At 46.4% G+C, this 12,506-nt stretch overlaps 1 protein-coding gene across 1 annotated transcript in view; it reads left to right on the forward strand.

The window, feature by feature from the left end:
* Positions 1–12,506, forward strand: part of SETD2 (SET domain containing 2, histone lysine methyltransferase) — a 67,388-nt gene that overhangs the window by 21,281 nt on the left and 33,601 nt on the right. The window contains exons 4-10 of the mRNA XM_040549470.1: positions 1,707–1,838; positions 2,760–2,888; positions 6,509–6,632; positions 7,920–7,997; positions 8,301–8,398; positions 10,399–10,525; positions 12,092–12,226. Coding sequence (XP_040405404.1) covers positions 1,707–1,838; positions 2,760–2,888; positions 6,509–6,632; positions 7,920–7,997; positions 8,301–8,398; positions 10,399–10,525; positions 12,092–12,226 — 823 coding nt within the window. The remainder of the gene's footprint in view (positions 1–1,706; positions 1,839–2,759; positions 2,889–6,508; positions 6,633–7,919; positions 7,998–8,300; positions 8,399–10,398; positions 10,526–12,091; positions 12,227–12,506) is intronic.

Consider the following 12,506-nt stretch of genomic DNA (forward strand, 5'->3'; position numbering starts at 1 on the left):
AGAGCCCAGAGCTGTGCAGCCGCATCACCTGTGGGCTTGTCAGATCTTGTCTGTTCAGAGCCCCCAGATGACAGCTCTCTCAAGTCAAGGGAAATCTGGGCATGGGAAAGGTTCTGGACACGTGTTGTATGTTTTCAAAGGCTGTGGGTGCTTGCATGTAATTATTTGTTGTCTCAAACAAGATATTTTAGCTCTAACAGCTGTAATTTGAAATAGCAGAGGTTAGCTGCTGATTGATGAATCCTTCTGCATGGGAATATTGAACAGGGTGTGATCATTTGAAAAAAAATCTGTTCCTGAGCTCTGGGCTTCAGTAAGTGTGTTGCTTCAGAGCTCAAAAACCTTCATCCGTGCCCAAAAATACGCAATCCAGCTTTAACGGGTAGGTAGGAGCTCCTTACAAGTTTGTAAACAGCCCTTATTCCTTGTGCAGCCTGGGGTAAGGCCTGCTTATCATCTATACCTGTTAAAGTTCCTTTCTCACTTCAGGATGCCTCCCTCTCATAGTCTGAGGCAGAATAAAGCGGGGCTGTGTTTTTCACACCCAAGTAAACGCCAAACTTTTCTGCACCAACCGGCAGCGAGGGCACGGTGCGGTGCGGGGGAGCTCCACGCGTGCGGATTTACACACATGTTGTGTTTTGTGTAGTAGGTCTTGATGCTCAAGTGTTTGTTGCTTCATTTGGCTGCTCTGAACTACGTTGTTCACCAAAATGCTTTAACACATATATATAAAAAACATATTCTTAATTCAGAGTCTGAATATAGACCGCTTAGTGTAGACAGAACTTGCTATTTATTTTAGCCCAAGTTTATTTTTTTTTTTACGCCTTTTTTTGTCTTGTTGGGATCCTCACTCCAAAGCATTTCCCTTGCAAGGGCTAGTCATCTTATGGCAACTAAAATTTCACTTAGTAGATGTCTTTGGTGCCCTACCTTTGCTGTAACTCCAGTTTTCGTATGTTTTTTTTTTTTTAAATCTTCTTATTTGACAGTAAAGCAGAGGTTTAAGTAGCTAAACCCTTCAATTTGCTTTATTAAAAGAATGCTTTTTAAAAATGATACACCTGCTCACTAACGTTTTATGTGTTAATATTTTAGAACATAGGTTTTCTCCTGGCCTTTGAATCAGCGAAACCAAATGGGACGTTGCAGGATAGCTGAGGTTGGAGGGAGCTCTGGAGATTGTCTCCATAGCATTATATGTGATTACAGAATATAGTATTTCAAAAGAGGCCAATCAAAGCCTTTTATCCTTTTAATTTAAACCTTATAACTTGTACTATGTGGTGAGAAGTCTTCTAGCTGTAAAATTTAGGACTGACTTTTCTGGAAATTGGCTTCTATACTTGTTTGACGAAATAAAGGGTTTTTAGTCCTGCCTCTGTGTGCAGGTACATGGATGCACACATCTACGTTGAAAGTACAGCTGGCTTGTGTGCCCTCAGGAGAAGAAGAATAAGTTAAATATCCTGGGATGTCTTTCTGAGAATCATCTTATGTGATCAGAAAGCCATCACCTCCTGCTCCAAACAAACCAGGTGTCCTTGATTACCCATGTGCCTTGTGGCTGTCCAAAAGCAGTCCATATGTCCAGTTTCTAAAGAAGAAACTACTTTCTCCCAGTGACAGTTGGTAAAGATTGAGGATTAATTTCCCTACCCCAGCACTATCTCAGCTGTATTTCAATGACTTGTCTTCAATAGGAAGAAGAACAAATCTCACCGGGATATTAAGCGGATGCTGTGTGAATGCCCTCCTCTCTCCAAGGAGGAACGAGCTCAGGGGGAGGTCGCTTGTGGAGAAGACTGTCTCAATCGCCTGCTCATGATCGAGTGGTAAGTCCTGCTTCTTGAGTGGCCACTGTTGTACATGGGATGACTTGGGAGCTCCTAAAAGAATTTAAACCTTTCTGGCCATTGGCAGCAAGCTGTCTTTGCGCTCCCATTTTCACTGGCTGGTGTGGATTGAGCTTCAGAGGCCACGTATCAGCATTTAGATCTGACCTTAGATCTTCTAAGCCAGTGCCTTCCTCAGTAACCTCCTGCTAAAACCGACTGCAGAGGCCTAGAGTCCTCTGCTCGTGAGGTTTAATTCTGCTCTGTCGTAAGCGTGGTTGAAGGGAGAGAGTTAGAAATGCAGATGTAGCTCTATGTGAGCCTAGCGATCTGCTTTCACTTCTCCTTTGGCATCCCTGCTCTCCCCAGAGCCTTACCAGCCTTCTGCTCTCGTCTCCTCTCACCTCCTGGAAGAGGTTGGGAGACCAAGGAACCATCGCTCCGCGTGAGCAGGAGGCAGGGGCTAGGTGCATGTGGCTGGAATTTTGATAGTCACGGCAAGGGTTTGACACCCCTGGCATGTGGATCGTTACCAGCTGGGGTGGAAGGAAAGGAATTACCTGGCAGAAGCCCTGCCCTTTGTTTTTAATTTAGCCCAGGCAGCAGATGTAGGGAAGGGGGAGATCTCGGGGGAAGAACCCATAAAAATGCGGAGAGAATTGGCCACTTCAGCCCATTTTGATTATACGACGTGCAAGTGCGGTAGCATTTGGATTGAAAATGTTTTTATCTTCTTTCCAGAAATAAATTGTCTGCATTTGCATGTTGACAGTCAGATGGTTATGCTTTTTATAGCAAAACACATTTGAAAGTTTTACACTGAATTTATTATGGTTACTCGGTATCTCTTCCCCATCTGAGCTGTTTCTGTTGCCGCTGTCATCCTGCTGGGAATTGATTTGTTCCATTTCCTTCCCTTAGTTCTTCCAGGTGCCCAAATGGCGACTACTGTTCCAACAGGCGCTTCCAGAAGAAACAGCATGCAGATGTTGAAGTGATCCTCACTGAGAAGAAAGGTTGGGGGCTCAGAGCTGCCAAAGATCTCCCATCGTAAGACTTTGCTCTTCGAATGACGTAGCTGTGCTATTTTACTCCCTCGCGAATGGAAAATAACGTGCTTGCAGTTTCTTAGCTTCACCGCTGTTAGGAGATGTGCTGAATTTCTTCCAGTTTTATATGCTCTCCTTGCTCTCTGTCATGTGTTCCTGTCTGTTACCTGCACGTACGTACCCCAGTCGAGTATTAGATCACCCACTCGGGTTTTACCCTCTTCCACCAACCTGTTCTCAGTAGGCTTTCTGGCAGACTTGCCTCTAGCTTCCTCTTGTGTTTAATCTGTGTTCCCTTCTCTCTCTGTTTGGCTCCGTCCCGTCGCTTCGGAGGAGTGTGCTCTCTGTTCGTGTCTGTTCTTTTTCTCTTCCCACCTCTGTGAAGCTTTTCCTCTTCTTGAGTCTTCTTCCTCTTGGCTGGACTGTACAGAGAACCTGTGAGGCTCCTTCGTCCCCCGTTCGCCTGTCGTTAGTCAACTGCTGGGCTGCTGAGTGCTAGTTCTACATCAGTGATGCTTGCAGATCCAAGTCTGGTTTTGACTTGTCTCTATTTATCTAAACTCAGATATTTCTTGTGTTTCTTGCACCTGGATCGGTGCCTTGGTGCACAAAGGAGCCGGCTGCACCTGAACACAAGTGTTGCGCTGCGCTTGAACCCATCGGCCTTCTCCTGGGTTGGCAGCAGGATGGGTGCCAGTGTTGTTGGAATTACAGGCCTGGTCTGGAACTGGTGCTCTCCGAAAGGGAGTGGGACTGGGAGGAAGCATAGTGCCTGGTACATTCTGCTGCTGAGGCGCAGCGTGTGCAGGTCTGGGACAGGAATGCCCTCTCACCAGGGAGGATAGACCAAGGAGTTGCTGTGAGCCTTCTGCCAGAAAAGTTGGTGTGTTCTCATAATCACTATAATAAAAAGAGCTTTAAGTCTACTTGAGAGAAGAATTAGGACTGTGTACGTTCAAAGAGCTGCTTGGGGCTGAAGCACAAAGGTGCAGCAGGGAGGAGCAGGACAAACAGGAGGCAAATATGGGGAATTATTGGGAGTGTGGAGGCTTTGCCACGGGAGAGTGGCTGCATAAGGCGTGGTGAGCTGCTGTGCTCTTACAGGCTATGGGACATCTGGATGGATTTTTTCCCCCAGGTTCAGACAGCATCATTTGTCGTGCGTGTCGTCTGAGTCTGGGTCCCCTCTCGGATCCTTGCAGGACATGCAGAAGTCAGCTGTGAAGCTCTGCAGATGAACAACAAAAGACTTTGTAGGATAAATTGGTGGCGTGTCTTGCTGTGAGGAAGCAGTGCTGTGCACTGGGAGTTTCACCAGGCACTGTGATTTACATTTCAAAAGGCTGTGGGATGGGCACAGGGAGTCTGTTCAGTCTCAAGCGCACGAGAGACTGTGAGCTTGAAGACTATCTGCCTAGAATTTAATCGTGCAAAGATTTTCTGTAACTCAGGGTATTTTAGTGAGTTTCCGTGGAAACTGATTTTTTGCTTCTGTAGAAGACAAAGATTTCTGCTGAGGAATCCAGCAATGGATTCTGACTCTCCTAAGAACTCTGTAGGTCTTACAGCAGTTTCTTTCAGTGCTACATCAAACACACGAGGCTAATTCAGAGGGGAGGAGGTTTGACTGCTTTAGAGGAATGCCACGTTCTCTAAGATGCACTGGAAACAATTCAGTGTATGCAGGTGTGTTTAGCCCAGAGAGCCTTCACGCCGGGTTTAGGTAAAGGACAACTGGGTTAAGTTGCTCTTAAAAGAAGCGATTGCTCTCTGTTACGGGTCTGTTGCATGGGAACTGTACCAAAGAGGGTGAGAATGGTGGTGTTTTCTGGCTTCTGATCACCCAGATTTGCCAGATACGTGGGCAGTACTAGTGCTCTGACCTCGTTGCAAAACAAAACTTAACCTTTGTAAGAGTGGAGTCCTGTTTTTTCAAAAATAGTGTGTGTGTAGGGCTTCTGTGAAGCAGCAGTGATGGCGACTGAGGTGTCAGTGCTGCTGCCCCATATGGACACATCAGGCCCAGTTTTACTCAAAGTTTTTAGGAAACCTTCTGGAAGCCCAAGGTCTGCAGGTTGTCTTGCAGATGTGGCAGTGGGGAACCCGAGCAAGCGTCACGTCCGTGCGGTGTGCTGGGCTCGATGACATCGAGAAGCACGGGAAGGAAATAACCACATGAAAACAACCATGTGAAGGCCGCGTTGAGGAAGAGAAGAAATAAATCAACTGAAACAAGAGCAGCAAAAGGATCTGCTGCAGTTGGCTCGTGTTCGTCAAGGGACTTGGATGCAGTTCTTCACCACTCGGTGCAGAGATCTAAGCCTGGTGCTGGCTGGAATATTGCTTTTGTTTCTGCATGTTCTGTTCTGAAAATCTGGCATTGGGGAGAGATGTGCTGACTGGCACAACGTTGCTGCGGCGCCAAAGCTCGTCCTGGGAGAAGACAACCTTCTCCTGGAGGGCATCCCACCAGCAGGCAGACTTGGACGGCCACAAATCCAACGAGGGGTGGAGAGGTGGACACCAGGAGGAGACCGGTCCCACGTGGGGGGGCTGTTCAGAGATTTCCAGCTCAGCTCTCCTCTCTTGTTGCTGCATCCTGCTTCCCAGGCTTGGAGTTGTGCTGTCAGGACTTCGGGGCAGACGAAGCTAACGTGATGAACCACCAGCTCTTCAGGAAGCTGGTGTTGATGCCTGCTGAGGGCAGGCTGGGGAGGAATCCGCGGACTCCGTGCGACACAGCAGGGGAAGGATACAACTGAGCAATGAGCAGGAGGAGCTGCGTGCTGTGTGCCAGAACTGTCTCTTTCGGTGGAGAACCATTTTTTTGGTGAACAGGGAGATGGGGAAGATGGACGTAGTTTATAAACAAGGGCTGGAAGGGAAGGGCTGCAACGCCACCATGGTTCTGTGCAAAAGGTCCCTTCCCATCCAAGCCATTCTCTGATCTTCCAGGCCAGGAAGGAAATAGGAAAGACACAAGGGAAGAGGTGACAGGTTCAGGCTGATACTAAGCAAGGAGACCTGGGACAGGTATTGGGAAAAGCTACCTAGCAATTTGTTGTAGTAGACTGGAGCATGCCTATGGAAGCGTCGAGGAGTGCAGTGGGTGAGGTTTGAGCTGGCCCTCTGCTGTGTCCGGGGTAACTGGTGGTTCTCCTCCATCTCTGCTTCAAGATTCACCTTTCCTAAGGCTAAAAGGGTTTTTTATTGACCCCTCGTTTCACTCACCACATCAGCAAGGTGCAGACAGGCTTTCCATCTCAATTTAGGAGGCCCATCTGCCAGCACGTTCTGGGAATCCTCCTCATTTTCCTCTTTGCGTGGCTCACGAAGTCTTGTTCTTTTAGAGAATAAGTTCCGCGTGAAGGGAAGCTTTGTTCTTGCATCTCGGCCTTTTGCTGTGGTATTCCTACCCTACCGCAGCCATGTGATGGTGTCAGAAATAAGTTAATCTGAAGCGCCTGAGACGAAAGCTGGTAGAGTGCTGTGCCGTGTAGTACAATTGTAGCTCTAACAAACGGATGAGTTGTGTTCCGAGAGCTCGTCTCAGTGGCGGTTATTTTCTGCTAATTGCTCGCGGCTGAGCAGAGTGATGCTTCTCCCTCTGGTGCTTTGCAGGAACACCTTTGTGCTGGAGTACTGCGGGGAAGTGCTGGATCACAAAGAATTCAAGGCGCGTGTGAAGGAGTATGCCCGCAACAAGAACATTCACTATTACTTCATGGCCCTAAAAAACGACGAGGTGAGTGGTGAACCCACCAAAACACCGCTTGGTTTTGGCTTAACCCTGCCTGCCTACAGCCCTGGCTCAGTGTGAACACACTGTGTGTGCAGAGCAATGCTCTGAGTCTGCTGCAGGTGTTTTCTTAGGGGAAGGACGCTTGGACTGTCTTACTGCCCGTTTTTTAATCCGTTGCTCAGTCTCAGCCTGGTTTAAGAGAAGTTTTGTAGCTTAACTGTATTCCAGGGTCCTTAAAATAGGTGGCGTGGAAGAGGAGAAACTGTCCTTGTGTCGGTGGGAAGGGATGGAGTTATGGACCCACCCCTTCCACATGAGCAAACCCTTTTGGGAGAAACCATGCCTGTGCCCCAGCTCTGGGAGATGCTCAGAGCTGAACTCAGCGTTCTTTTTCCAACGTAAACTACTCCAGAAAACCCAAGAAACCAAGTTTCCTTACTCCCCCAGTTCACGGAAGTACGCTAAACTGGGCCACTTTTAGCTGGTGGAGTCCCTACATGCAGAATTACTGTCATTGAAATATTTATATACCAGAAGTTCTTAATTATTTATCTTTGCTTCGGCTTATCAGCTATTTTAGACCCACGGAGCTGTGGAGCTGCAATGCAGGGAGCTGCAGCGCCGCTTACCTTGGGCGGTGGGCCCTGGCCTGCTGCGAGCGAGGTGTATAAATAGAAATTTAATACCCTATTCTGCTTGTCTCTCCTCTGGAGATTTTTTTTTGGGTCTTGGTAGCTTTACAGTAAAGGAGCTAAAAATACTCCCAAGTGCTTTTTTCTTTTCCCTTCATGTAAGCGATTTTGGTAGCTGCCCTGGGATTGGTACGTGATCGCAAGGGAGCACGGGGGAGTATTTTGCCCAGTTAGGGAGGGCGCAGTGATCCACAAAGCAATCTTCCCATTAAAATACAATCTGCGTGGCAAAGATGTTCGGCTTCGCCAGCCCTGATACTCACTGTGCCATGTATCAGAGGGTCAGAAACCGATATTAAAAATTTAGGATCCCAACCACGCTGAATAGCTCTGTATTAATTTGTAATGAAAGCTAAGAACCACATATCGGTTGCAAAGTGTTCTTTTGGGGGGGCTTTTATTGCCCCTGTAAAATCCATTCTCTCCAAATCAAATGGTGCTGATAGCTGAAGGAGGAAAGGATGTGCAGTGATTGCGTTCTCCTTCAGCCTGTTGTGCACGAGTATGCTGTGTTCCCTGGTACACTGCTCAGTGTTTCTGCCTAGTGCACGGGGAGGAGAGGCTGTTCTGCTATATTTGTTGTTTCTTTCCTTTTTAGATAATAGATGCTACCCAGAAAGGAAACTGCTCCCGTTTTATGAACCACAGCTGTGAACCAAACTGTGAGACACAAAAGGTAAACTGCTGGTTCGAAGCTGCTGCTGCTGCCTTCTCAACTTCACTGGCCTGCGACTTGGCAAGCTCAGAGTGACAAGCATTTCTCCTTTATCTTTGTGTCTTCTTTTTTTGTGTGTTGTTGTAGCATCTCATTAGTCAAATGTAAACCTTTGAAATGGGCAAGTGCAGCTGATTCACTTAGCAGATTTAAAATTTGTCACTGGTGCTTTGTGAAGGATTAGTCTTGCTAATTTAATGCAAGAAAGAAGTCAAGCCTGGCTTTTGCAATAATCGTTGTCATCTTGTTTTCTCCTTGCCTTAGTGGACTGTGAATGGGCAGCTCAGAGTTGGATTTTTCACCACCAAGCTCGTCCCATCGGGTTCTGAGCTGACGTTTGACTACCAGTTCCAGAGATACGGGTAGGTCTCCTCTCTCTCCGCTTAAGCTGCTGCAAGTGGGTTTTGTGAGTGTTGATGCAATGAAGAAATCCTGCTACAGAACTGTTTGAAAGCCTCATCTAGCAGAGCGGTTGTAAACGAACTGGAATTCAACTGTATAAAAAATTACCTGGATAAAGTTTCATCCATTACAAACAGAAGAGATTGAAAGAGGAATTTACTGTTTTATTTAATACGTATTTTCCAGTATCACTTTATTGGCTTTTTCTTATGCTTCATACCATCCCTCTGCAGTGGAAACTTCCCAGATAATTATCCGACTCTTTCTTTCCTCTTTTCTAACTATTAATTGAGCAAGCTCTAGGCTTTGCCATGCTTTTAAATAATGTCTCTTCTTTCTTCCCCACCCATTACTGTTTTACAACTTTGCAAAGCTTGCAGGGGCTGTAAAAGCCTAGCAGATAGCACCTTGCCTCTTCCTGCCTGGCTGCAGAGGTGCACGGCTGCAGGCTGCAGCTTGGGCTTTGCTCCCTTCTCTGCGCTTGAGCTGAATGTTTTCTGTTACTGCTCGTCCAGGCGAAATATTTCCCTCTCTTTAAAGTGATTAGCACAAAATAGCATCTGCCAGTCGTGGAAGAACCTGCAATTATGAGATTAATTGTGGATCCATTTTATAATCCCTAGGCATCTTTACCAAATACAGCAGTTTAATGAGTGCCTCTTCCTTTTCCTTCTGGATCCTGCTTTCTGCAACAGCACGGCTCTTCCTGTAAGCAGAGGCTCAGAAATGCATTTTTAGTTGTATTATACATTGATTCATGCTAAAATGTCAGATGCTGTCATGTAGTTCTCTGTTCCAAGCATTAATCAGGCACGGAGGTTTTAAGATGAGGCAGTGTCTGGCCTGTTAGCTCATTAGAGCCCCTAGGTGGGATTCGTCAGCCTGAACTTGCACGTCAAAAAGTTAGTGCCTTGTACCCAGGCAGGTCTCCACAGAGCTGTCTGTTGGTAGTGGCAGGACCCAGGTCTCTCTAGAGGCTCGTTGTCCCGTCCTAAGGTAGGTGGGCAAGTGGGTCAGCCCAGTCTCTAAAGCTGGCAAAGTCACTCAGTACGCAGTCTGTACAGATTTCTTACCATTGGTACTGCAGAGCCAACTTCCTCCAGGCCGTTGTGCACATTTCTAAAAAACAAACAAACCAACCAAAAAAAAACCTGCACACTTTCAAGCAATTTTGACATATAGTTTAAGATTTATGGCACGTCAAGTAGAAAATACAGAGGCTTTGTAAAAATATTGTCTGAAGACAAAGCAACTTAAATGTCTCGTGCTGTCCATTGCTGTAAATCTCTGCAAAAAAAAAACGTTTTCCACCTGAATCTTTCTACAGCCCATGAACCCTCAACCCATTCTTTATTTTGTTTTGAGCAATAAAATGCAAGCCTTTTTCCTAAGGAACATGTGATTTTGGTTGATTGCAAAATATGGTAGGAGGTTCACAGACCCAGCACCCCCACCTTTACCTTTCTGGTTCTTGGTTCTTGACCTAGGAAGAGCCTGGAACTGTACCAGCCTTTGGTTTCTTGTGGAAATAACAGGATCACAGCAGCTGTTTGAGAATTGAGGGGTTTGTTTGAATTTTTAGTGGCCAGAATGAAAAGCCTTGCCATGCAGAAAGTCTCTGTCCCTTTCTTCTGAATGCAGTTGGTGAAATACCGCATTTGCTGCCCTGTCCTTGTGGTCTGGGCAGCCTTGCTTTGCAGCAGCACTGCTGGGAGACTCCAAGACAGAACAAACCATCTGAGAAAACAGGGATGTGATGGCTTTCCATATTTTCTTGTAGCTGCTTAGCTTGTATTTGAAAAACAATGGAGAGAAAAGAGAAAGAGAAGTGACTGGGCAGTGCGGTAATGGCCTTTTCTCATCGCAGTAGCGGGATGCACTTAGGAGTAAGATAAAACAACTGACTGTAAATGCCATCGATTCGTTATTTAACTGGTGTGTTGCTTCTGCCCATGAACAGCAAAGAAGCTCAGAAATGCTTCTGCGGCTCGGCCAACTGCCGGGGTTACCTGGGGGGAGAGAACAGGGTCAGCATCCGAGCTGCAGGAGGGAAGATGAAAAAGGAACGCTCCCGGAAGAAGGATTCGGTGAGTGTGATTCTCCTCTGTGTGTGCGTTTTTTGTTCATTTTGTTTTGTTTTTCCCTTAAGAGTAGCAACAACAGAGGGTTGACTTAGGGCATGATGCTCTCTTCGTGAGTCTTCGGGTCACCTTTATAGTAGAGCCTTCCTCTAGAGTCCGTGACTCACAACAACCTCAAGGCTCAGTCTTCTTCATGAATGTGTTTGTATCATTTTATTTCACATGGGGCACATTGAACACTTGTGTTTTCTTGGTGTTTTAGTTAAATATATATTTCCTTGCTCTGGTAAGGGACTTTTGCAGTCTTGAGTGCATCCAGTGCCGTCGACACCATAGGTTTCAGGAAGAGCGTGCTAAATTCTACGTGGGTTTTAGAGTTTGTTGGGTTGCGTGATTTTCAAATTCCAGTGAACGACAAACAACACTGGCTTCACTATGTAGGACGTTACCTGCAATTTGACAGCTAAAATGGTGCAGATGTTTGCCATCCACGGGTTAGGATGTGAAATTCGAACCTCTAATTGCTTTGGCCTAGAGGCAAGTCAGCGTCGAGGAACTTGCATGGACGTGCGTTGTATTTGCTTTGACTTCAGTTTCAGTTGTGTTTGCAGATGTATGTGAATGAAATTAAGTACGCTAAATCCAGACTTTTTAAAGCCTTTTTATAGCTCCTCATGCATATAATCCTCTTCAAGTGGTTACATGAGCCTTCTCCACATTGAATTGCAGCGGTGGATTTGTATGGTAGGTGGAGGAAAGTTTGCAGAAAAGTGGTCAAAAGGAGTTCTTCCCGAGTGCAAAGCGCTGCAAAGAAATAATTTGCACTCTTCTTACTCTCTACTAGATGGATTTTTTCTGTGCTTGAAGAAACAGAGCCTTATTCCTACAAATAAATTCCTACAAATAACGTTACGTCTTTTTTTGGAGGTGCTGCCTTTGAAAAGGCCAGCTTCGTTTTCATTTACTGTATCTGAGAGTCAGGAAGGCAAGAAATAAGTCATTTTTAAGCGGGTTTAAAATGCGAATTGGTGCCACCGAGCAGTAAGCGAATTGTGGAGGTTGATATTTCAGTGTCTGCGTGGAGAGGAATGTGCCTCTGGTTGTAAAGGATATAAATAAGAGCTAGGAATTCGGAGAAGTAAATTTCTCTGCAATTAAAATGACGATAATCTTCTCGTGCACATCTGTTTTCCTACATGAAAAGGTAAATTTCCAACCAGAAATATTTTGGGGGCATCCGCCTGGAATTTCCCCTGCAGAGCATTCTGCACGTGGCGTAGATGTGTACGTCTCGAACGCTGGTGGGAACAGTGCAGTTCTGTGTGGCAGTTGAGGCCTAAACAACGTGGAATGAGAACCATAATACAGCAGATAAATGAAACCCAACCAAATTGAGGCAAATTAAAGCCAGACTTCGCCCTTTCGGTATGTGAGCAGTGGTCAGGAGGGGCTCGTGCTGGCTCTTGAAGCCAGGGAATGAATTCTCCTTAGCATCATGTAGGTAGGGTGGCACTTTGTGCGCCTGGCCTGGTCGGAGAGTTAATTGCTTCATCATTTTCTTCCTCCTGGCAGGTGGACGGGGAGCTGGAAGCCCTGCTGGAGAACGGAGAGGGCCTCTCGGATAAGAACCAAGTTCTCAGCTTATCCCGGCTGATGGTGCGCATTGAAACGCTGGAGCAGAAGCTCACCTGCCTCAAACTCATACAGGTGGGCAACTCCCAGCTGAAAGGGGAGGGGATCGCTGGTTAAGGGATGTCCTTTTAGGGCTCGTTAGAGGAAGAGGGGGAAATAGGGAGGAAAATGGTGTCTGAGTTGTGCCAGCACGCTAAGAGGGAGCTTGAGCAGTTCTGCTTGGTTTGTAGGTGATGTGTGGTGTAGCCCTTGCCTTGTGCTTGGTGGAACTGATGTGCCTGGGTCATGAAAAGCCCATTTCTAGAAGCAAATGACATTATAGCTGTCTTATCTCTGAGATTACCTCTGAGTCTGC

This window comes from Cygnus olor, chromosome 2 (assembly GCF_009769625.2).
Source record: "Cygnus olor isolate bCygOlo1 chromosome 2, bCygOlo1.pri.v2, whole genome shotgun sequence".
Classification (NCBI taxonomy): Eukaryota; Metazoa; Chordata; class Aves; order Anseriformes; family Anatidae; genus Cygnus; species Cygnus olor.